This window comes from Macaca nemestrina, chromosome 13 (genome assembly GCF_043159975.1).
Source record: "Macaca nemestrina isolate mMacNem1 chromosome 13, mMacNem.hap1, whole genome shotgun sequence".
NCBI lineage: Eukaryota > Metazoa > Chordata > Mammalia > Primates > Cercopithecidae > Macaca > Macaca nemestrina.
This window is the reverse complement of record NC_092137.1, coordinates 116,073,632-116,099,780: the sequence shown is the minus strand read 5'-3', so window position 1 is coordinate 116,099,780 and position 26,149 is coordinate 116,073,632. Positions and strand designations below refer to the sequence as shown.

The window sequence follows — 26,149 nt, the reverse complement described above, 5'->3', positions numbered from 1 at the left end:
TTTGTGTATGAAACCACTCTTGTTTGTGTTGAATGGGATTGTGATGGCTAAAATTCTTGAAAGGTAAGAGCTTCAGAGTGTTGAAAATTTCAATTCTTTTAATTCCAAATGCATATATCTCAGACTAGGCTAACTCTATTACAGTGTAACAGAACCTGATTAGAGGAATAAACATTTTAATTGGTTCATTAATTGTTATATCTAAAAAGGCTCTACAAAAGGGTTCAAAGATGGTATAGCTTTTAAACATTAAATACGGCCTTCCCATGCAAACGTAAAGAAAAAAAGTTAATTCCAATTATTGCCTTACCAAATAATTTTTAAAGATTATGCAAAAGACATGTATTAACACATCAAATTTTAGGTTTCCATGAATACTTTGGCATCTGATTAATAAACAGTGGATTTCCTACCATAACCATATCTTACTATTGAACCTTTAGTTTAAGTCCTTTTTTACAATAAAGTAAGCTAGAGAAAAAGTGTTAAGAAAAAGAGAAAGAATATTATGAAGTGGAAATGGAATCATAAGGGACTTCATCCTTGTCACCTTCATTTTGAGTAGGCTGAAGGGGAGGATTTTTAGCTAGAAAGTTATTTTGAATGGCAGTTACAGTTCATTCATTTCAGTGTTCCAGTTCATTTCAGTGTTATTCATTCCAGAGAGACACACAGTGAAGGTACTTTGAAGGTGACCCAAGGAAAATGCTCACCCTTGTCAGTGATGTCACAGACTGGGCCTGACAGATGTTAGGCTTTGTGATGGCCAGGCCTGTGCTTCAGCCCCACAGAACAGATAACTTAAGGCAAACGCCTACCTAGTCATGTACATACAGACCCACAAGGGTCCAGCCCCAGAGTCAGCGGCGGAACACCTTTATTAGGTTTGCCTTGGATATTTTATGTGGTTCCAATTTCATTAAGCAAACTTGGGACAGGTGTAGGTAGGTAAGCTCTCACACCAAAAACTAGTTCTCAGTCTGGACAAGAGGCTGCGTCTCAACTACTCAAAATGGCATGGGGATTCTTTGGTAAGCCTGAAGGAAGACTGTCTTCTATCCATGTTATCAGTTGCAATCATTAATAGGTATTTTAACCACTTTCTTCCCCTACAGTGGATGCTTTGAAAAAAGAACTGTATCAAGATGTAGAACTGATCAAAATACAATGCTTTGTTCAAACAAGATCCTTACAGTTCATTCTTATGCCGTGTGAGTTATCAGCAATAATTAACACTCCTTCCTTAATGTTTATAATTAATTATCTTCTCCCTGGAAGGAAAAATACAAGCTGTGTGAAGTCATTTTAAAAAATAAGAATCAGTGGCCAGGAACCGTTGCTCATGCCTGTAACCCTAGCACTCTGGGAGGCAGGCAGAGGTGGGTAGATCGCCTGAGGTCAGGAGTTTGAGACCAGCCTGGCCAACATAGTGAAACCGTCTCCACTAAAAATACAAAAATTACCCGGGCATGGTGGCAGGTGCCTGTAGTCCCAGCAACTCGGGAGGCTGAGGCAGGAGAATTGCTTGAACCCAGAAGCAGAGGTTGCAGTGAGCCAAGATCGTGCCACTGCACCCCCGCCTAAGCGGCAGAGTGAGACTCCATCTCATAAATAAATAAGAATCAGTAACGTTCCTTTTATTGAATCAGGAAAACAGAAGTTTTGCTTTTATTGTTTTAGTAGACAGCTATCTATAAAATGGTGTTTAGATACCTGTTTGGGAAAAATAAGAGACCTAAGTATTTGTGCATCTGCTTAACTAGAAATAAATCCTATTGTGAGACGTTACCTTAAAACTACAGTTGACCCTTCAACAACACAGATTTGAACTATACAGATCCACTTAAATGGGGATTTTCTTCCACCTCTGCCACCCCTAATACAGCAAGATCAATCCCTTCTCCTCCTCCTCCCCTTCAGCCTACTCAAAATGAAGGTGACAAGGATGAAGACCCTTATGATTCCATTTCCACTTAATAATATTTTCTCTTTTTCTTAACACTGTTTTTCTAGCTTACTTTATTGTAAAAATATAGTATATAATACATGTAACATAAGAATACATGTCAATTGACTATTAATGTTGCTGGTAGGGCTTCACGTCAACAGTAAGCTATTAGTAGTAAATTTTTAGAGAGTCAAAAGTTACACTCAAATTTTCTACTGTTTTGGGGGCTTGGCACTCCTAACCCCTGCGTCGTCCAAGGATTAACTGTCCTCTATTTACTGGCCCTCAGTATAAATATCAGATTACGTATATATTTGGTATCTGCATAATGGTTTTAAAAGCCAAAGCCTTGTTTTTACTATTATGATGTGTTCTAGCATACTGGAGATTACATTTTTCAAAGCACTTATGGATCCTGAATTGAAATACGTGGCAAGATACATCAGTAACTTCTAAAAATACAACTTATAAGAATAAATGGGCCGGGCGCGGTGGCTCAAGCCTGTAATCCCAGCACTTTGGGAGGCCGAGACGGGTGGATCACGAGGTCAGGAGATCGAGACCATCCTGGCTAACACGGTGAAACCCCGTCTCTACTGAAAAAAAAATACAAAAAAAATTAGCCAGGCGAGGTGGCGGGCGCCTGTAGTCCCAGCTACTCGGGAGGCTGGGACAGGAGAATGGCGTGAACCCGGGAGGCGGAGCTTGCAGTGAGCCGAGATCGCACCACTGCACTCCAGCCTGGGCAACAGAGCGAGACTCCGTCTCAAAAAAAAAAAAAAAAAAAAAGAATAAATGATAGTACCTCATTACAATTATAAAGGAGTTTTTTTTTTCTTTTTTTTGAAGAGAATTATCATGTGACTGGCAAATTCAAGAACAAATAATTAGGGCTGAAAAAAAAATTATTTTAATTCACCAACCCGTCCCAAGAAAAGCTGTGTCACACATCATCCTGGCTAAATCTGTGGTAACTCTGTCTTAGAGACTTCATGAAGGCTATTATGAAGTGAGGTTTTGGGGGCAAAGAGGCATGGAGATTCAGTCTCATGGCTTTTATTCCAAAAAAATGGTTTTCTGAATACAGTTGCCCAAATGCCTACAATTTTCTGACTTGGCTGATTCTCACTCCTGATAGATTTCTAAATATCTTACAGAAGTGTCTTCAGGAAAAGATGCCAAGCAACGAAATTCCTCAAAGCTGCACACTCAGCACCTGGGAATCACTCAAAGCCTCTCCTGCAATTTCCCTGAGGGCCACAACCTCTGCCTGCTGTCCCTGTCCTCACAACCAGCTCTCCCTCAGGGACCCCCTAAAGTTACTGCCCCAGAGTCCAGACTGCTCCTTGGGCCCCCAGTGAATCCACCTTGCTGTGGCTGGAGAGCTCTTTCTAAAACGTGTGTCTTCAGAGCACTCTACCGCAGGAATTCTTCGGTCGTTCCCCTTCATCCGTCAATACAATCTCAACCCCTGAGCACGGCAGCTGAATTCATTCTGAACTCAGTGATTTCCAACTCCAGATGTTCACAGAAACACCTGGGGTGCTTCAGAGTCTGGTTCCCGTGGTCTAAGGCATGCAGCCAGGATCAGAACTAGTGATCCCAGCTCCTTCTGTTGGTCCCAGGTGCAACTCTTGCAGAATTCACTCCCCAAGGGGCCATCCAGCCTGAGTTTGGAGCCTTGCAGGTGATGCCTGTGACCAGGCACACCCTGTACCTTTTCAGAATTTTATTCATCCCTCTAGACATGAGGGCAGAGGCATTCCTTCCGCTCTATGGAACCCAAATCCCAGAGACCTGTTCCCAAGCAGTTATGGCTCGCAGAATGTTGGAAAGGGTGACATTTCCCTCACAGACATTTCAGGAAAGTTCAATACTTCTAACACAAGATCCCATAGAATAGTAAGTTGAACCCTATGAAGATATTTGTGACTTACAAAAATAGCGACTTCATGTGGCTCAACCTGACACTTTGGAAAGGGCTACAGAAGTGATTGAAGAGAATTTAAAAAACGAAACACCACAAATGTTAATTGAGCAGATTTAATTTCCCTGAGATAAATATTCCATAAGTGAAACAAATGCTACCCATTAGACCAGGGGTTTTCAAAGTTTACTGTGCAAAAAATCAGCCAGGTATCTTATTAAAATGGTCCCCAACACGTCTGAGCTGGAGCTTCAGCGTTCGCAGGTCTCACAAGCTCCCACGTGATGCTGATGCTCCTGGTCTCTGGGTCTACACTTTAAAGTAAAAGGAGTCATGAGAAAAGGTGTACTTAAAAAACAGCACCTAACAAAATACTAAAGTCAGTAGTGGAGAATAACAAACATGTCTCTCTATTCTATATTCTAAGATCAGTCTTTGGTTTTCAATATTTCCATGTGTCTGATTATAAAGACTCATTACGTTTATGGGCTTTTTAAACTTCAGAAATAAAGTGCTACGATTTTTAAAATAAAAACATGGCTATAAGGGCTTTTAAGAAACTTGCCTATTTCTAAGAGTGAAGGACAATCTTTGAGATCCAAACTCTTCTGAAATTCTATTTCATTGCATAAACCCTTGATCATTCCTTGCCTTTTGAGTCTAATCTCCATGACATTTAGTTTGCTCCTTAAGGGCAAGGCCATTTTATATATTAATAATAGTTTGGTCGCCTCAAAAGCACCTAACATGTACATAAAAGTTCACAATTGTAAAACCTAATCAGAAGTCCATTTTTCCTTGAAGTAAGATAGGTAAAAGGACAATCTTCAAACTAAAACATACTTCCAATTATTTATCATAGATATTTGATTTTACTCCACGACTTCTAAAATACAGAAATGTTTACTGCTTTACAAAAACAATAAATATTAAAGACATGACAAATTACTGTAGTGTACTAAAATACTTACATTATGCATGTGTCAAGTTGAAAAGAGGCATAACATCCTAGTGGACTAATTGAGAAAAGTAATGTGAACTTCAACTGTCTGAGAGGAAGCCCTTAAGTAACTCTGATTAATACTTGATGTAATCCCAGTGGTCATCCTGCCTGGCACATGTCTCCCTGCAAGGCTGTGTTCACCTTCTGTCTGGCCCTCTGCCTCTCGTGGCCCCCTGGGCGCTGTATATGAAACTCCAGTTTAGACAAGAAATGGCGCATCCAAATATTTCCCTGTTGATCAACAGAGTGCTTGTGTTTGCAAGCATAAAACTGAAAATAAAATAAAGGAAATGATTCTTAACACAAGACACGGTAGCATCAAGTTCTTCTGGTCTGGCATGCCACCTGACCCTTATTCTGCATAAACTGTTCATTTTAAAAGCATTCCTGTGCTTTGGCTTCACCACTGGGTTCTGTCAGCACCACAAGGATGCAACCCGACTGGAATGCAGGCTTCCAGGAGCAGGCTGGCATGCCCAGCATCCAGGTGGTTTAGTCCAACTTCAGAGCAAGCTGGCAGAGGCCGGGAGCACAGGGAACAGGCCCAGGGGCCCGCTGCTCCATCATGCAGTACAACTGCTGAGAGCTGGGAAAGGGGTAACACACTGTGATTACGAACACAATTTAAAGAGTTCCAATTTAGTTAGCTGTGTAAAAACAGCCAAGCCTATGTACTTTAATCAAAATCAGTGCAGTCTCAGTGTGGTCCTTTTTACCGCCATGAGAAATCGACAGCGGTGCTTACGAAACACCACGGATTTCTTGGCCCTACCCAGGCCCACTGAGTCATCTCTAGGGGGGAGGTCAGTATCTGATTTTTAAGCAGCTTTGAAAAGCGAAGGCCTGGTTCTAATAAACCAGCTTCTTCAATCTGCAGGATTTTGATAGAAAACTCCTTCCTAGTGTATGGAATTTAACTGGAAACTCCAGTTCCAGTTGATCAGAATTTGACTGACATGTCACCCTGTTTTTTAGTAGGGAAACGCTTGTGGTTTCTTCCCTTCCTCCATGTATCATGTTCTCTTATTCCACCACCACTTCCCTACCCTGTAGCTGGTAGTTTTTTTACCCTTGAAAAGTGTAACCTCATCAGCCCAGGTGGGAAGAAGAGACTTTCAGGTAAACGTTGAATATATGTTCGCCTTGGAAAAGCTTCGCTCCAGTCTTAACCTTCCCATGAGTTGCCGTGACTTCTGATCATCCTGCAGGACTAGCTGCATGGCCAAGGGCTGACCTGGAAGCCCAAGAGCTCACACCCACCCAGAAATATTTCCCTTCCACCCCAACCCTTCCCAAAGTGACCTTCTCCTCATGGCCGCTGGCCCTCATTCAACCACCTCAGATTTTGTTGCTTTACGTTATCCAAATCCATCTACTCACTTTTTAATTTACCATTCCTATCACCCCTAGAGTGTGGTCTGTTTAGAGACATTATGAAAATGGCCACTAAGGCTAATGCAGCGCCCAGACTTGGGGGGCCGCAAGGGCTGACCTCCTGGGCGACCCCCGAGAGGAGAGGGGCAATGATGCGGCCCACCGCAGTCACAGACTGCCCCACGCCAATGAGGGTGCCGCTGGCCTGGGCTCCGCCCACGGTCAGCTGGAGGTCCGTGATGCACGTCCTGCCGATGGCAGTGGAGAAGGACAGGAGAGTGGAGGAGAGGACAACTGCACCCATGGTGGGGGCCAAGGAGTAGAGCAGCAGCAGCGCGCAGGTGAGCATGCTGGAATGCAGCAGCAGTACCTGCGAGTTGTGCTTGTACAGCCGCAGGATCGGCCCCAGGGCGAGGCCAGCGACGGCCCCCAGCATGCTGCTGTAACTGATGAGGTAGCCTGTCACCTTGGGCCGCACCCCAAAGCGCTCCTCCAGGGCCAGGACAAAGTTACTGTAGTACAGCATGACTGCCACGGCCATCAGCAGGCGCACCAGAAATATGTCCCACATTTCGGAAAACAGCAGGTTCTTCATGTTCCGCAAGGCCAACCCCACTTCGACCCAGGGCCGGGCAGCCTTCTTGCTGGCCCTGGCTCCGCAGTTGGTGGCTGCCTCCTGCACTGCGTCATGGCTCCTTCCCAACAGCACGTGGGTCTTTCGCAATGGCAAGCCCTTGTCTGTACTGCCCGGTTTTGCTTCCCTCCACGGAAAGAACCAAACGAGACCTGTTAAAACGGCACGAGACCCGTTAAAGCACTGGATGCACTGAATCCATACACCACCTCCTTGGGGAAGGGACAATTATTTGTGTTAGATTACTAACCTATATTTTGATACTAAATTTACTAGTCTGTATTTTTGTATCTAGTCTTTCACCATTCCTATGGCTTTATTCTGACGTCAGGATTCTGGCAAAAGACTTTAAAAAAGAACATCACGATACCTACAAAATACTGCTTTCTCCCAGCTCAAAAGCCTCCCTATGATAGTTTTCTACATTTCATCATCTCATATCTAAATTGTTATAAATTTAAATTCTTCCCTTATTAACTTTCTAATTATCTGCCTATTCATTGTTTGTCTGTCCGCCTAACATCCATCCATCTATCCAACCATCTAGACATCCAATATTCTTGGAGTGCTTCTTAAGTGCTAAACACAGAAATGTATTAACACAGACAAGGCCTCTGAATACACAGTACTCAAGACACTAAAACTTAAAAAGGGGTTCAGATAAGAAAAGAGGCAACCAGATTGCGATATAAGGGCCATGCTGGGGCAAGTGTAGGCTGCTACATATGTGACGGCCTGCCTTGGCTTGACCGACGGACAGGGACAGCTTGGCCAACTCTCCCTGGGAAGCATCTGCTTGGATCTGCTCCAAGTCAGGGTTACCTAGTGCTTGTGCAGGTCACACCTGCACAACCTCAGGGGGCACCATTCTCACAGACCACAACATATACAACCTTACGCAGTGGCTCTAACCACCACTCGGATGATCCCACCTCTGTCCTCATAGGACTAGCACATTCTTGCCTGTTGGTCTCTTGCCAATCCATGCCCAAAAGTATTCTTAAAACTGAATTCAAACTTGCCACTCTAGGACATCCTTCCAAACTCTACCCTACTGTTTTTTCAGTTCTTTAGCACTTAAAAGTTCCACTCAGACCAGTGGCTATTCAGAGCCGCTTCATGTTGTTTCCGGCAACTTCATTTGTGTGTCATTTCTCCAAATATCGTGAAAGCGCTTCAGCCACAGACAAATTTACGACGGAAATCCAAACACATGAGAACGTGGATGTGGACTTTTAATAATTCAATCTTAAAAGGGCCCTTGAACATTACACAGAATATTGATAAAAATGTGAAAGAATTATTGCTGATGGACTAAAAAAGTAGAATTAAAATAATAAAAATGATGATGATGACGGCAACTAACTTCTGTTGAGTGCTTACTATGAGCAATCCACCCACCTACCCATCCATCTGTCCAATCTTCCAATATTCATGGAGTTCTTAAGTGTGAAATGCTAAGAAAATATTAACAAGACAAGGTCTATGAAATCCTACCTCAGGCACTGGGGTAAGCTGCTTGTATTCAGAACCTCTTACAGTTCTCATAACAAGGCTATGTGTTTTGTTACCCCATTTTATAGATGAAAAAGTGAGAGACAATTTGCCCAAGGGTCACATTAAAAGCTGGCAAAGCAGGGATTTGAACCTGAGTCTGTCGGACTCCAGAGTTTTGAGTTCTTAACCATAAGAACAGAAATCACGATGAAAAGGCTTTCTCAGGCAAAGTGGCAGACCACAGGAGGATATAAGAAACTAACGGGTGCAGCACACCAACATGGCACATGTATACATATGTAACAAACCTGCACATTGTGCACATGTACCCTAGAACTTATACAACAAAAAATAATTAATTAAAAAAAAAAAAAAGAAGCGAACAGAGTAAAAGCGTTGAGGAAAACAGCTATAGTCACTGGGGGGTAAAGGATGGCAAGACTGGGATGAGAAAGCAGCACAATATTATGTTCATTGCACTGAATGGTCAAAGCCCTAAGTGGGACACTGTGTGCTGTCTAGCCAGGTCCTCCTCCCTCTCCTCCTCTGCTATTCTATTGGCCCCAGCCTGCCTATCCTCAAGTTTCTTACTTTGGCCCCAGCCTGCCTATCCTCAAGTTTCTTATTTGGGAAAAACAAGTTCCTCTTCCTTGAAGCCACTGTGGTTGGGAACACTTGGAGCGGAACCTTTTCCTAACTGCTTAGAGCCATTTACAGGCTTAAGATAGGGCAACGTATTAAATGGCACTGTTGTTGAAGGATCCAAAATAGAAATCCATAACCAATTTTTTTGTTATATGTGGACTTTCAATTTTGAGTGATACCACATTCATGTACCTTCCTTTATATGTGAAGATACCTGGTCACATCAATGAAGCACGTGTTTGAGACTGTTTTATCTAGGTTTATGTGAATCCATTAGGCCTCCCCTCCTGATTCAAGTTACAGGTTAAGTAAATTCCTGGCAAAAAATCATAATGTATTTCTGTGAGGATGGAGAATAAGCTCATGAACTTTGCTTCCTGAGTCTGACATCCTAACCCAACATGGAAGGCATCATGCAAAACAGAACCCTGAATATGAAGATTCAAAAAGCTGCAGTAAAGTACGATATCATTAAATGTAAGGAAAACTGCCTAGCATGAATTCTCGTTTATGAAGTCATTTATCCAAGGGCCAGCCATGCACCACTCTCTAAGCAAAGAAGATGAAAGACATTTTAAGCAACTAGCCCTGCATCCAATATGCATCCATATATGTATGTATTTATTTGAGACAAGATCTCACTCTGTCACCCAGGCTGGAATGCTGTGGTGTGATCACGGCTCACTGTAGTTTTGACCTCCTGGACTCAAACAATCCTCCTGCCTCAGTCTCTCAAGGATTTGGGACTACAGGTATGTGCCACCATGCCTAGCTAATTAAAAAAAAAAATTTTGTAGACTCTCACTATCTTTCCCAGGCTGGTCTTGAACTCCTGGGCTCAAGCAATCCTCCCACTTCAGCCTCCCAGAGTGCTAAGATTACAGGCATGAGCCACTGAACCTGGCCCAAAGTGTATTCTGCACAGGGGTGATAACAGTGAGTAAACAGGACAAAATCTCTTCCTTCATGGGGTCTGCCTACTGATTTGGGGGCACAAACAGAATGTAAGCAGTAAAACAAATTAATAACATAATTTCAGGAACGCTGTGAAGAAAATTAAGCTATTTTAGGCAGAATGGTCAGAGAAGGCCTAAGGGAGCAGATATTTCCGTCTTGAATGATGAAAAGAGAGAGTCGATAACAGATGTGGGATGAATGTGGCAGGTAGAGGACTGGCCTGGTACAAGGCCCTCCTATGGGAATGAGCCTGGCATGCATATGGTTGATCAGAAAGCCAGCGTGGCCAGAATGTATGGAGGGAGGCAGAGAGACGGGCAGGGTCTGCCCATCACCTACCACTGTGCCAGCTGTGGGGCATGTGCACCATTGTGATGGAAGCCACTGGGGGTCTGTAGCAGGAGACGGCATAGTCTTTCTTTCTTATTTCCATAATTATATTTAAATTTACATAAAATACATTAAAAATAAAAGATTTCCCTTTTAAATTGCAATTAAAACATGCACCATGCAGAAGAATAAAATTAATCCCTTCCTCACACATGACAAAAATCAACTTAAATGGATTAAAGATAAAAATCAACTCAAAATGGATTAAAGACAAACATAAGACCTGAAACTGTAAAACAGAAGGTAGAAGCTTCTTGAATTGGCCTTGGCAATAATTTCTTAGCTATAACAACAAAACCAATCCAAAAATAGACAAATGGAACTACCTGAAACTAAAACGCTTCTGCACAGCAATGGAAACAAATCAGCAAAGTGAAAAGACAACCTGGAAACAATCCGTAAAGCCAAAAGTAACCTGCACCGTGGACATGATTTGCAAATCATTCAACTGATAATGAGTTAATATCCAAACTATGCAACGTACTTCTTCAACTCAACAGGAAAGAAAAAAACAAAAAAACAAAAAAACTCAGTTTAAAAATGGGCAAAAAATCTGAATAGACATTTCTCCAAGACGTGGCCAGTGGAAAAACAAAAGGTGTTCAATGTCGCTGATCATCAGGGAAATTCAAATCAAAACCACAACGAAAAATCAACTCGCACATGTTAGGAGGGCGAATACAGACACACTTTTAAAAGATAAGTGTTAATGAAGATGTGGAGAAAAGAGAACTCTTGGGCCGGGTGTGGTGGCTCATGCCTGTAATCCCAGCATTTTGGGAAGCTGAGGCGGCAGATCGCATGAGGTCGGGAGTTTAAGACCAACCTGACCAACATGGAGAAACCCGGTCTCTACTAAAAATACAAAATTAACCAGGTATGGTGGCGCATGCCTGTAATCCCAGCTACTCAGGAGGCTGAGGCAGGAGAATCGCTTGAACCCGGGAGGGGGAGGTTGTGGTGAGCTGAGACCATGCCATTGCACTCCAGCCTGGGCAACAAGAGCAAAACTCCATCTCAAAAAAGAAAAAAAAGAAAGAAAAGAGAACACTGGCACACTTGGGAATGTAAACTGGTACCGGCCACTACGGAAAACACTAGGAGGGTTCCTCAAAATGACTTTCGCTTTTAGACGGTGAGTCTGTTCATTCTGATAAAAACTAATTGCAAAGAAATAAGAGAAAAGTAGGTAGATTGGTCAGTATGAATACACAAAACAATCTTCTCATGACTGTCAACTTACCGGCATTGAGAATGAAGACCAAAAAGCAGACGAAGGCTGTGAGATAAAACCCATCCTCGAATTCAGTGAGATAGCCACCGACCACGGGGCCCAGGATGAAGCCCACACCGGAGGCTGTGTTGAAGTGTCCGATTACAAGCGGCCGTTCCTTCTCTGGAACCACATCAGAAAGCAGAGCCCTCGAAATGGACAGTGTGTGTTTAAAAATACCTGCAAGGGGATGAGAAACAGTCTCTGTAACTTTGTCCAGACCACAAGTATCTCGCTTATGATCCTGTGCTTAACCTTTATCCCGACGGAGTTCTGATCTCCGGTTTCTTTGGAAGGCAGCTATGCTCACCACTTTACAACCAAGGCATCTGATCTTTCCTTTGAACCTCTGAGGTCCGCTGGTTCCATCCCACCATAATTGGACTCCTGGCCTAGCACTCTGATCCTAGTCGGTCACCTTATCTCTGGCAACCAAGTCCCTTAGCCCTCAGCTTGCCCACCTCCTGTCATGACCTCCCAGGTGTCTCCCAGTTACCCAGCTGCATTTCACAGTGGCTTCCATAAAGCGAGTTTTCCTTCTTTACACATTAACTCATTGAGCCAATATTTACTGCATGCCTACTCTATGGCTAGCCCTAATCTTGACCCTGAGGATAAACCAAGGAACAGAGAAACGGAGCTGGGGAGAGGACAAGGAGTGAGTAGTAATCTATTAGCACCATCACTGAACCAATACCAATGGATTTTCTACCAGTAAGAGGCCTGTGAATTTGTTGAACAAATTGAATGCTGTGATACAACCTTTAATAAGAAATAAAAGTGACTGACAACTATACTCCTCATCTCTCTGCAGATGCAATTTGACTCCTGTGTCCCCAGACCCCCATGTGCAGAACAACCATACTTGCAAACATGCTGACAGACTCTGGTAACCAGAGGCCCACTATTTTGATCAACACATAGTAGAAATTGAATAAATGAGGCTGGCGGATCTGCGTGAATCACTCAAGTGTGATGTGACACAGCGTTTCTCCATGATCTCCCGTGGGCAGTCCCACTCTGCACATCACTGTGCTGCCGCCTAGTGCTTCAACACACTCGTCCTACTAATCTATTCCCAGCTCTGCCTCAAAAGTTGTGTGGTTGCGTGCCTGATAGCCAGACTCTTTGGAAAGCAAATGTGTAAATCTCTTTTGGAATTAGGTAGATGGACTCTCCCTAGACCTGTTTTTGTAAACATCAGAGAGGACTGGGCCAGAACGTGATTTCGATAGGTCTTGCAGGAATTCTATGATTCTTTTTGAAGTTGTATTGATGTCAGGTTCACTTTACATACATGAGGGATGAGGACTGCAGTAAGTGTATCCCACAAACAACCCAGCCTCAGCTTCTCTTGTCTTTCAGAGGTTGGGGTGGTAGAGAGAGTGGAATGGAAAATGAGGCGTCCAACTCAGGCACTTAAAACTCAGGCACTGACTCGAAGTCAGTGGCTCATTTTTAGGACACGAGGATCTGAATCCACAACTGACTTTGTGAAGTAGAACCCTGTGAAGCCCCCTGTTCACAGAGGGCTTGCTCCTGTTCACAGACCACTAAACACTGTGGAGATTACATGGGCAAGGAGGAGTTTTTATGTATAGTGCTCATTGGTGAAGATTATAGTGACAGTTCGTATAAGAGAACTCTCACTACTTAAGCCCAGGCTCATTTCCTATTAAACAAAACATTTTACTCCTCCCCATAAATCTCAATGCATTTTGCAACAACTCTAGGTTCTTCTTCATCTTCCCCATCTGCTTCTTTAGAATTATCAACAGTATACACCACACTACGTAATGGTGGAGTGTGTTACACTGCAGAAAGGCACGCTGCCCACCAAGAACAATAAACTCAATACCAGATGCACGTACAATGGCTATCACTTGGATTTTGTGTGTGGTACTGGGGTTTGTAAAGACAACTGACCACATTCAAGCAAAGACCTTCATAAAGCATTTATCTAGTCAACAAAAAGGCATGGTTAAGAACTTTGGGGGCTGAACTCTGCACACTTTCAGAGTAAATGAAAAAAGTATATATTCCACAGAAATGGTGTGGAAATCCCAGGTGAGCCAGCTGATCATCACGTCTATGTTAAAATGAGTTATCTGATGCTCTATTTATTTGGGGAGTCAATTAAAAGCAAGCAGTTTAACAAAACTCGGGATGGTGCCCAGTGCCCCTGACTTGTCGAGCAGGGTAGCAAAGCCTGCCAGTGCTCTGATAGGTACAGTAAGAGAGACACTGAAACTCCTCTAATTGCTAAGAATGGCAAAGAGAGAACAAAGAGCTTCTACGGGAATAATCTACCCACCAAGCACTATTCGGCATTCACAGGAGGTGTTTCAAAAAATGGACAAAATAAAAGCTAGTTCGAAATGTTAAAAACAGCCCAGACCAGTCTAGAAGTAGCAAACTCACCCATGAGCTGCTCTATCATAATCCCAGTGTCCCCCCTAACTGACAGTCAGACAGAAGGAGGCCACAGGAAAGCTAAAGAGGTGAATCCCAATTTGATGTGAGGAAGCCCAGTTACAAAACTACAGGCTCACCAAGGGAGAGAACGGGACCCTCAGTGCTGGCCAAAGACACTTCATAAATTCTTACTGACTTGACGTAAAGCAAGATCAACAGGAAGGAGACAAGTCCCAGTACAGTAGCATGATCATTCACGTTGACAGGCTCTGAGGGGCAAGGGGCTCCATCAAGTACAACTCCAGGTTTGGTCCAGATAGCGGAGTGCCTGGTCCGTGCTAAATGTTCAATGGCCAGCAGCTGCTGGTGTCAGTTATAGCCACAATTGCCATTGTAATGAGCACTTTATGTAAGTGCTAATCAAAGAGGCAATGTCCAGCAGGAACAGGCTTTAGAGACACACACACACACAGAGCCAGCGTTTCTGCCTCTTAGAAGTCCCACATGTGGGAAGCCTCAAAGACTTGCCAGGCACGGCTCCCTTCTGAACACTCTTTATGCAAGGAAGGATGTTGAGCATGACCACAGAGGCGGCCCAGGAGGAAGCCTGCCATTTCACATATTGAGGTTCTGGGGGAAGCTATGTTTGGGGGAAAAAAAAAAAAAAAAAAGGTCACTCACCTGCCGGGACTCTAGCCAGGACAAACAGGAACATGTTGGTGGCTGCTCCGAGAAGGAGATAGCCCAGGGCACTGAGTAGAATGCAAGTCAGCAAGGAAGACCGTTTTCCCACCACATCGCTCCAGCAGCCCTGAGGAAAGCAAGAAAAAGCCCTTTGACCCCATCCGCAGTAACAACTACTACCATGCAAACGACCAAAACAAAGTGACCAGGGGAAAACATTAGAAGATGCAGTGTCAGATCCTCAAATGCTCAGTTCCATGATGCCATTTGTCAGAGTAAGTTATTTTCTCTGATCGTCACACACAGTGAATGGAAAAACACAACGTATTTTTCTTTGTCCAAAAACAAACAAACAAAAAAGTCTGATGATCTAGTAGCTAAGAAAGGCAGGAGAGATGATAAAGTATAATTTATAAAGCCTCATTCTCTTCATTCTCATTACTTTACACAACTATACTCTTCAGATACCATGTACATTTTTAAAAAATTTAGAAAATACTGAAAAACAAAATGAAGAATATAAAAATACCTCATAATCCCAAATGCACCTATATTTTAACAAAATGGTCATACAATATGCTCTATTTTGTAACGTGCTTTTTCACTTAATATGACTTAAGCATCATTCCATGTTATTAAAACTTTGCCTTTGTTACCATTCTAATTATATTCCTTATTCCACTACATACCAATATTTATTTAACAAACTGTTTTGTTAGATTTTTGCTCTTTAAAAATTTGTCAAAAATATAGATAATGCTACAATAAGCATCTTCATAGCAAACTCTCCACAGATACCCTTAAAAATTCCCTTGGAACAAATCCCTATAATTAGAGTTGCTCCAATTCTATGCAAGCATTTTTTTTAGGCATTTGCCATATACTGACCAATTACTCTCTGGAAAGATTTGTAATCCCATATATACTGTAATTAGAACAGTAACAGTCTCCAATCCCCCTTATTTCAACCAGCACTGTTACTGTCAATGTTTAAAATCTACAGATTGGTTAAGCAGCATCTTTTAAATTATGTTTGCCTATTTTCTTGATAATTTTTTAAAAGGTTGTGTACTATTCGCATTTTCTCTCGAGAGAAGCACATAAGGCAGCATTTCTGATCCTTAGAATTCCCACATTTGGGAAGCCTCAGAAACGTGCCCGGCGGAGCTCCCTTCTGAACACTGTATGCAAGCAAGGATGTTGAGCAAAGGCCACAGCGGTGGCCCCGGAGGACGCCTGCCATTTCACATACTGACGTTCTCAGTGAAGCTGTGTTTGAAAAAAAAAGTAACTGCCTTAAAACAACAATTACCAAACAGTATACTATCAATGGAGCACGGTGTAAAAGGGTTAAGAACAGGGTCCCTCCAGCTGTATGAAACCCTGGATGACCCCCAGTTCCAGTACAATGGGCTGGTCTCCATTAGTCCCGGCTTGGAGGCGACTGAGGCTGGCTCCTGCGTCCCTCCTTCCTCAGCGATGTTCCACAATCATTCCTCACCCTCTCCACTAACCGTGGAAGGAATCTCAGCAGGCCACTCCTCCATGCTAACTGCCAAGTGTACCTGTTCATGCCCTCTCCCCATTTTTATTGATATGTTCATCTTTTTCTTAAGGACCCGAAAGATCCCTTCACATAAGGATGTAAACTTCTTCTATAAAGTATTTTTAAGGTAAATCTTCCAAAATACTGTCATCCTCCTACAGGTGTCTTCAATCCTAATCCCCAATTTTCATTTCAATGAATTTTAGAAATTCCCCACACTCCTTTGATCTGGGGAAGGGGTCACCGGCCTCCTTGTATTCACAGGGCAGTGGGATAATCTGGGAGTTATACCCTGGACCCCGAGCCTGGCTGCCTGGGCTCAACGCTGAACTCATCATTCCTTCCACCATGACCTCGGACACAGCAGCTAACCTCTCTATGCCTCAGTCTCTCTACCTGTAAAACAAGAATAATAATAATATCTGCCTCAGAGATTACCTTCTCCACTCAATACTTTCTATATGCTTAATATAAAATGAGTCATTAAAGAACCACAACCACCCTCTGAGGCTGGTTATTATAAGGATTAGAGGAAATAAAGTTCTCAAAACAGGGCCTGACACATAGGTACTTAATAAATGGATCATTTTTTATTAAAATACATTTATTTAAAAACATTAGACAAACCTGACAGAACATACTTTTTCTTTATAGAGACTTGTTCTCAAAATTAAAATGTTTTTGGTAAAATTTATAATTAAAATACGTGCTTACAAAAGTATGGGTTAAAAAGGAAATTTTAACTGGGCATTTCTGTATCTTAAGGCTTTCTAAGAAAGGTATTCATTGAATTTCAGCTAAAAGACATATGAAATGTTCCGTGTAAGTACAAACATAAAACAACAAAGGAAAATCTGAAAAAAAGGGTAGAGTCATAGTTAGCAATAAAAATTCACATTCATAAAGTGCTAACTATTGCCAGGTGCTCTGATAAGAGTACAAAAAAAATTGAGCAAGTAAGCCTGGTCTATATCTCAGAAAGACCAGAGTCCAGAAGGAGAAAAGATTTAAAGAATTCACATACGCTATGGCCTAATAGCGCTAACAGACGCACACATCAGGTTTTTTGGGAGCGAGTCTACAAATAGAGAGAAAAGGTGTTTACTAAGATGTAACTCAAACTTTTCTCTCACAAGAAAGAACACGAAATAGGACATTCTGCTTGGCAAGCAAGTATACTGCTCTCCTGTACAACCTGATAACTCTAGTTACCTATTTACCATTTTATTACCATTAAGGCAATGACAGATGACTCCTAGAAAAAAAATAATATGGGCTTAGAGTCCACATACTGAGATTAGGTGGCTTAGTCAAATTAACCTATGTGGGTCTTAATTGGTCTTAATTTCCTCCTATATAAAAGGAAGATACCAAACTACTTTGCTGGGTTACTATAAAGTGTAAATGAGGCTGAAACTATTATTGTTACGGAAATCTAATATAAGAAAGACTTCAATAAAAGATAAATCAGGAAGTAGTTGTTTACTTATTTAAGAATTTATTATGGAATCTGACTGAATTTCTTTTAAAAATGTATTTTACAAGGAAGCAACTCTTGTAAGTACACTTTGTGTTCTTTAAATATGAGACCCCCAGGTCAGCTATTGAGACCAAAGTCACTACTGAACTATTGTGAGACTAAACAGGCTATTCTACTGAACTGCCTGAACCACTGGACACTGAGGTCTCCAGACCAGAGGGATCACAGTAGACTGCACAGGGAGAGGGAAGGGGACGATCAGGTAAGGTCTCTGAAATTCAAACAACTGAGTGGTCAGAAGTAGGGCAGTGACAAGGTCACCACTGAATCTGTGTTTCTTTCTTATTTCTTAGAAACAGGGTATTACTATGTTGCCCAGGCTAGACTTGAATTCCTGGGCTCAAGCGATCCTCTGACCTTAGCCTCCCGAGTAGCTGGGACTGCAGGTGCCGGCCACCATGCCTGGCCACCTCTGGATCTTTCTACTCCATGCTGCAGAAATACAATCAGCCAATCCAAATGTCCCCTTCTGTCTATACACTTGAGTCTTATACGAAAGCTTTTACTGAGTTCAAACTACACAACTTTAAATGGAATAGCAGAAATATAAATGGATTTGATTACTGTCAATGAAGTGAAATAAATAATAAAATTGATTATAACTTTTTTTTTGAGATGGAGTCTTGCTCTGTCGGCCACACTGGAACACAGTGGTGCGATCTCTCGGGTTCACACCATTCTCCTGCCTCCGCCTCCTGAGTAGCTGGGACTACAGGTGCCCGCCACCACGCCTGGTTAATTTTTTTGTATTTTTTTTTAGTAGAGACGGGGTTTCACTGTGTTAGCCAGGATGGTCTCAGTCTCCTGACCTCGTGATCCACCTACCTCAGCCTCCAGAAGTGCTGGGATTACAGGCATGAGCCACCGCGCCCGGCCTAAAATCGGTAACAACTTTTGTTTACATTCTTTTTGCCCGTAAAATGTAGGGAATTATAGGAAGAACATATTACAATTTAAAGGTATTCTCATCCCAAATCTATCACTTTTTGCTAAACTTCAAGTCCCCAATTTTACTACATCTGTGATGGATGAGACACGTGATTATGTTTCACCCAATGGAAGATAACTTACCACGAACGTGCTGGAAAAGAGTTGCAAAACGCCATAGGAGGAGCCTGTAAAAACAAATCAATAACAATAAAATCAGCTAGACCTATCACAAAAATGGATTAAGTGATAACAATTATACAGAAACCAACAGAAAAACATTAGGATAAGAGACCTTTTTGTGTTAAATTATCTCACGTCTTTTTTTTTTTTTCTACATGGAAAAATGGAAGTAATACAATTTCTAATAAAAGGTTTTCAAAAAATTGAGGGTAAACAGAAGAGGGTAAACAAAGGCAAAAGGTGACCTTATGGACACTGTATGATTGTCCTTCCATCATATGAGATTGTGTAGCTTCAACTTATGAAACAGCATAGAGAGTACTCAGGGGAATAGAAACGTAAATTCTGGAAAAATCCTACTAAGCCTTAAAATCTTAACATTGTCTGTTTCTAATGTTTAATGGTTTTATAAAATGACTTAATTTAATAAAGAACTTACATTTTTTTTACAAAGTTCTTTTACCCCCATTATCATGCAACATGCCCCATCTGCTTTTCCCAAAAAACTTCACACTGCTGGGTGGTCCATTATAATTCCAAGTACATTTGTCAAGGGAAATACAAATCATGCCTTGGACCATGACTTAACAAATATTATGTACAAGACCATCTACAAACACTTGCTCGTGTGGCTTGTGAATGATCAAGAGCCGTTAGTCTCAACAATTTCTCATTAGTTAGCATAGTCCGAAGCCCTGCTATCTCTTGCCTTTTTGGTAAATCAATGACCTCTGCACAGAATTTTTATGCTGCACAGGCAGAGAAACCCTACAGTCTCTATGATGTGTTGGTGATGGTGTGAGAAGCTTGCAACTAATTGGCTAATGTTCACTCAAACCCTTTCCCACAGGATATAATTTCTGCAGGTTATGTTTTCCTGGTCTCTCACATTAGTTTAAGGGTTCCTGTAGGCAGGAGTCCACATATACCTACTCTTTTACATACACAGCCAGTGCCTTGCAGAGGCTCCATAAGTACCTGTTGCCACTAGTGGCATGGGACTTGGTTATAGTGCTCAAATGTCAAAATCTCTCTGAACATAGGTTGTCTAGAAAAAAAGGAATTGCATTTGCTATAGGGTACTATTTTAAAATATTCTGGAAATTTGTTTTATCTCATTTCCCACTTACCTTTGGATAAAATTTGGCTACATGACTGAACTGTTTTCAGGTACTTGGTTCAGAGGATTTAAAATTCAGTGCTCTAAAAGTGAGCAGTATCGACCACTCACCTACTATTCCGGCAACGGTTGGACTTGCTCCAAGGGACTTGACATGAAGGCTCAATACAGGCACAACCATGCTGACACCAAACAAGTCCTAAAACAAAATAAATGCTGATGGACTCAAATTAGCATTTTTCAAACTAGGAAACCTAAAATTTTAAACTAATTTAAAAATTAAAACCAGTATCTAAAATTTTTAAGAAATCATAATTGGATACCAGAGCATGCCATACAAATCCGCTGCCACTTGCAAATGCCTGGATTAGTCTGACCTGGGATCCATTTTAACTTTACAATCGAGGAGGATATGCTACAGAAGTTCCTCAAACAAAACAGATAAAAAAAAAACAAACCCATATTTTCTGTGGATAAGTCATAAGAAAAAATGCAGTCATAATTTGTCTTTATTGGTGAACTAGTACTTCCTTAAAAATATGTTTCGTTCTGGAGTTGGTGAAAGTGGCTAATGTCCTAGGACCTGTGGTTTATAAGCTTATAAAATAATACCTGAGAAGAAAGGCTCAGTAAAGCAGGAAGGAAAAAGCTGGTGCACTGGGGAAAGGCCAACGTTTTGCAGCTAAGTCACAGAAAGTGAATGGGCTTTGGGGTCAGGCAGACAGTTTCCAATTCCAGCTCCATCACTTACTAAACATCTGTCTTTGGAAAGTTACTTAAAGTTATCAAGCTTCCGTGTTGTCATCTGCAAAGGGTAGAACAGTAATACCTGCCTGGTAGAAGTATGATGAGCATTAAGTGGCACAATGCTTGAGAAAGGCCTGATAAAACAATGTAAGCTCAAACACGTCTTCTGCCTTCTTCAGTTCTGGTGATAAGTACAGGTCCTTTTTGCTAGGTATTCTGGGTTAATAGACAGACTGTTAACTTTTCCTTTAATTTTGTTCTTATTCTCACTTCACTAGGTTACCCTCTACAGTTGGTTTAGTGCGAGAAAAAACATTGCACACACACAGTTTTCATTATACTTGACCTGAATTCCTTCTTTCGTAAACCTGGTTAGTTGGAAAGAAAGAACTCACATGAAATGTGTATTTTCCTTGAGCTCAGAGTTAATCTTTTGTTCCCCCTTTCCTGTCCTGGTAGCTGTGCATTCATATAACTATAGATACATAAATTTCCACATACTCTTTTCAGTGGGCCTTTTCCATGGTTACATCTTTAGATGACCCTGTTATCTAATATCAAGTGACTGTAATTAGCTCTTAAAATTACATTACCAGAGTGATGGTTTATTATTTCAATATTGTGATTACTTAAAATTTCCTTTGGGTCTGAGCCAGTTTCTTTTGGGCTTTGCTGTCAGTTGCATCTCATCAGCCCACTGATGTTTATACATTTAAAAGACTCAAAATGTAGCAGCCAGAATCTTCTGGATCTTTCAGAAAAGGAAACTCATTGTCCAATAACATTTTTTTTCCAAAAAAAAAAAAAAAGTCCCAGTACAACATATCATTTAATAAAATGGTTATCCTAAATAAGAGATGGAGAGAAATATTTAGGTCAGGAGGCTGAGATCTATGGAAGGTAATAAGTATGAAAATACAGACACAAAAGCAATAACTGATAATTGGTATTACTTTAGCACGTGGTAAGTCTGAAAAATACTATATTCTTCCAAGGAGACCTCCCACTGAATCTTTCCTCTCAGGAAGTTCTGTTCTAAAATTGTCTTCTCCTTTACTATAAAAGGCCACTCCTTTCTGCTTCTGAATCCATAGCTTCTTCAAAATCACTGCATTTGGCAGCTGGTCATGTGCATGTAACCACTTCACAAAAAGATCATGTCAGAAGGGGCCGCTTAAACTTTCACTGAACATCAACATCTTTCAATAAAAATTGATGAATATGTACACTCAAAAGTTTCAGGACTCTTTTCAGGGTAGGAACCCTAGTAATTATTGATGATTGGACTATCTCAACAAAAATGAATTATCACCTGAATGAAGCTGATGGGATGGAAAACAAATCTCACCAAGTATCTGGAGGAAAAAAAGTGGTTGAAATAATAGATCTCATCACCATCTAAGCATCCTAAACAAAATGGGCCTCAAGGGTCATCTTCGTCTTCCCTCCTAAACAAATTAAAGCCTGGAAGGACACATACTGCTAAAACAGAACAATTTGTCAAATGACTTCTCTAATCTTGTTCCCTTCCTTTCCCATTCAGAAACCATTTGTCCAAGAATCTTAGGTCTCTACATCCCTAAATATGTCAAAAAAAAAAAAAAAAACTAAATTATGTATAATATTCCTTAGATGTTACCTAACAATCACCTGTTAGGTAGCTTTACTTGACTTTCATATAAAGCTTCATATATTTTAATTGTTTATAATATTTTCCATTAAAAAAATCCCTACTCTCTCAACTTTTGGGAAACCATAAACTTTTCCCGTAAGATATGAGACACCTAATGCTTCTCTTGAATATATTATTAAAGTTATTAAAATTCTGTATCAGGCTTGCTAGATAAGACTTGCCAAGTGCACAGCATAAAGAAAACATATGAGAAATTGTGAATATTCAAATCTGTATTGGAAAGTGGACCTTAACAGATGATCTGTGAACTGCTTTTTTTATTCTAATACTAAAACCATTTTGAATTCTAAGTCACGTTCGTTTCCAAATTCTCTGAACCCTAGTCTGGACTTTCCAGGTATGGGCTTGAATGTTTTCATCTGGCTGAACCAGCCCAAGTCCCTTCTGAGATAGGACAGCAGTAGCTTGGGACCCATATCTAAAAAGGCTGGATGTCAGCCAACTCCTCTCCAAGAACCACCCATACTCACTGGTTGTGAATTCTAGGTGCCTAGACTGAAAAGTGGAATAAGCATCCCCATACCGAGAATGAACTAATAGATTCAAGGATAGTGGTCAGAAGGAGTGCCAGTCTCTGAGGTTAAAGGCAAGGAGCTGGAGGGTGGGTCCTGCAATGGCCCTAGAGGCAGAGAAATCCTCTCTAAAAAGCCACCCTCCCTGAAGGCCTTGTGCTTCTGGGCTTGCAGCAATTTGGTGAACTTGCTTTCATGATGGTCTTGACTATTAACATTAACTATTATCAACATACAGTTGTTACCAACGGTTGAACACGTTGCATGGAGGTGGGGGGCATGGAGAGTGCATGAGACTGGGAGAAGTGGTGGTCTTGACCTGCATCTGGGCAGAAAACGACTCCTCCTCGCCAGGGCCCAGTGCCATCAGATACTATCTTCAAGGCCTCAAAGGTAGCCTTCTCCCATTGACACTTATCTCAGCTCCCTTGTCCTCAAGATACTGGATTAGCTCACACCCAGGGTTACTGAATTAGGCCTAGCCTTGGAAAGGGAGGAGTGCAGAGGGGGATCTAGGGTTCTTGCAGATAATGGCCCAGAAACTACCAACATCAGCTTACTTGTAAGACTAAATTCTTCGGTGGCAGAACTGTGGATTACAACAGTGGAGCTCCACAGCACCTACCACATGGCAGGTGTTCAGAAATGCTATGAATCAGCTTACTGAACTTTCCATTCTACGTAGGAAATTAGCACTCAGGGAGCAAACCAGGACACGCGCGTGCACACACGCACGCGCACACACATGCACACACACACACACCATGATGAAACCAAACCTACATTGTGCAATGCACACCTACTGTCCAAAGGTAGATGGATACAATTCACTCTGATCTGCGTGTTTAAACATTCAAGTCAACCAAGAGCTCTAGTGAAAATGCACCCAATTCTGTACAAGTGGGGTCATCAACAGCGGCTTCCCCAGCCTGTTCTGGTAAAAAAGCAAACCACACGCACACACGTCACGATGAAACCAAACCTATGCTGTGCAATGCGCAGTTTGTCGAAAGGCAGATCGGTAAAATTCACTCTGATCTGCGTTTTTTAATATTCCAGTCAACCAAGAACCCTAGTGAAAATGTGCCTAAATCTGTCCAAGCGGGGTCATCAACAGCGGCCTCCCCTGCCTGTTGTGGTAAAAAGGTTTGCGTGTCCCTACCTCACCAGCAGCCGCGCAGCAGCTGGGCTTTTCCAAGCTTGCCTAAGCCCCTGTTCTCCGCTCTGCAAAAGCTGCACCTGCCACAGCATTTAACACCTGGTCACACCTGAGGCTGGTACCAGGGCTTCTTTAAAGGCAGGGAAGGGAAGAGGCTCCGCGAACGGGGAGCAAGCGAACGCGAGAGCGGCAATAAAGCAGTGTGGCCAGATGCAGACTGAAGTGGGTGATGCGGCAAGAGTGGAGCTTGATAGGTAGTGAGGCACTCACCAGGCGAACTGCGGGTTCCCACTCCCTGGGAGCTCCCCGGGAGCTCCAAGAACCGCCTGGGTCCCGAGGCCCGAACACAGTCAGCACTTGGTCCCAGCCCCACGCTCGCACTCACCAAGAAGCCTACCAAGTAGAGACAGAGCAGGAAGCGGCGGGTTCGGACCGCACCGGAGTCGGCAGCCCCCGCCTCGGTTCCTGTGTTCCGCTCCTGTTGCGGCTCTGCGATCTCCGAGACCAGCCTGGGGGCCGAGCTCATGTCCCAGTGACCCCCAAGCTCCATACCGGCGCCTGCCGGGGGTCGGAAGCAGCAGCAGCCGCCGACCGGCCCCGGGAGCCCAGCCCCGCCCCCAGCGGAAGCAGGAGGAGCGCGCCTGCGCAGAGAGAGGGGGCGGGTGCTACCTGGCCGCTCCGCGGGTGCGTGGCTGGTGCTGTTGCTGGGAGTTCTGGTCCCAGGCAAGGTGGGGACTGGGCACGTTATCAACATGGTAAGCACAGACCAGTTTGTGATGATAATGGTGATGCTCTTTGTTTCCTCTGGGTACAGACCCTGCTGCCCCTATGGTTGGAGGACAGCAGGGAATTGTAATGAGCTTCACTTCCTCCTACGGAGTTATCCTAGGAGGTGACCAACTCCAGCTTGAAGTTCCACAGACCGTGGCTACCAGTTGATTGTGACAGACCTGGAATACGTTAACGTGGCTCTCCAAGCTTTCGTTTGCCTATTTAAAAAGCAGTAGGAAATAATGTAGGCCAACTTCTAGAGGTGTGAGAATTCTACATATGCTTCTTAAGGTCTTTCTCTGGTGCACTGCAATGTGAACAAACCATAGATGGTCTATGCCTGAGTTGAGGTTACAGTCTCATGGAGTAAAAATAATAAGCACGCAGTGAATAAACATAAATAAACATACCAAACATGCAATAAAAAAGCATACAATAAGTAAAATAATATAGTGATTAATATAAAGAAGCACGGTCTTGATGTGGAAAGTAATGAAGTGGGGGAGTGAGCTACATTAGAAAAGCAGTTTGGAGGAGGTAAGCTGAGAAGAGTGGAAAGAAGATAGGTGTGGCTGAAACTTCCTCATCAAACTGAGAGGTCAGCAGGAGTGCAGACCATTTAGGACCCAAAAGGCCATAACAGAGATTTGGGGTTTATTCTGAGTGCCACGAAAGGAATTAAGTGAGTGAACGGCACCAAAAGGTGCCTTTGAATTACTTAGCAAAGCCCATGACACATGGTAAGTAATAAATATTAACAATAGTGACCAGCCCCTCTTTTCTTTAGAACTTGTTATTCCTCTTTTACTGTGGGATCGAGAAGAGTCTGACATTTTACTGAGATTTTGCTCAAAATCTCAATTTACTTGCGTAGGTTGCTAAATTCTGAGATCTGTTAAATTCAGTGTTGCAAAGTTTCTCATGGGAGGGGGCACTGAATAGGGAGGAATGGAATACTGATACTTAGAATTAAGACATATAATTGAATCCAGGTGAAACTGTCAATCTTGAACCCCCAAGTTATTCTGAGACTCCTTTGCAGGAGAACTAGTTTGCTCTCCTATAGCTGAGGAAACTAGTCTTTTTGTGCTTGAAATTTTGTGATTAGCTCATCTGGGAAAGGCGCCTTGAAGGGGCTGCTCATGTTAACCTATTAAAGCCGCTCACTGTGGCTACTAAATACATAGCTAGGGTGAAATTTTAG

General features: G+C 42.4%; 2 protein-coding genes across 6 annotated transcripts in view; one reads left to right on the top strand and one right to left on the bottom strand.

The window, feature by feature from the left end:
* Positions 1–3,977: 3,977 nt before the first annotated feature.
* On the bottom strand, positions 3,978–24,928 carry LOC105490130 (major facilitator superfamily domain containing 9). Of its 4 annotated transcripts, XM_071077180.1 has the most exons (7): positions 24,560–24,928; positions 20,175–20,262; positions 18,905–18,948; positions 14,745–14,874; positions 11,619–11,828; positions 6,623–7,038; positions 3,978–4,189 (listed from the first exon to the last, which is right to left on the bottom strand). In XM_071077180.1, the coding sequence occupies exons 1-7, from the start codon at positions 24,926–24,928 to the stop codon at positions 4,127–4,129; spliced, it is 1,320 nt and encodes a 439-aa protein (XP_070933281.1). In that variant the 3' UTR covers positions 3,978–4,126. The 4 variants fall into 4 exon arrangements, with proteins under 4 accessions (XP_070933281.1, XP_011753815.2, XP_011753816.2 ...); XM_011755513.2 differs by having other exon boundaries at positions 3,978–7,038; XM_011755514.3 differs by having other exon boundaries at positions 3,978–7,038; positions 24,572–24,928.
* LOC105490129 (transmembrane protein 182) overlaps positions 24,825–26,149 on the top strand; it is an 88,325-nt gene continuing 87,000 nt past the window's right edge. For both annotated transcript variants that reach the window (XM_071077182.1, XM_011755512.3), the window contains exon 1: positions 24,825–24,929. In XM_071077182.1, coding sequence (XP_070933283.1) covers positions 24,927–24,929 — 3 coding nt within the window. In that variant the 5' untranslated portion in view covers positions 24,825–24,926. The remainder of the gene's footprint in view (positions 24,930–26,149) is intronic.

Bases quoted from the DNA above. Each gene is read 5' to 3' on its own strand.
- LOC105490130 (XM_011755513.2), bottom strand. From the start codon at position 24,928: ATGTTGATAACGTGCCCAGTCCCCACCTTGCCTGGGACCAGAACTCCC. The intron at 18,949-20,174 runs GTGAGTGGTCGA...TTGTTTTTACAG, and splicing joins AACCGTTGCCGGAATAGTAG to GCTCCTCCTATGGCGTTTTG. The intron at 7,039-11,618 runs GTAAGTTGACAG...CCGTTTTAACAG, and splicing joins GGTCTTCATTCTCAATGCCG to GTCTCGTTTGGTTCTTTCCG.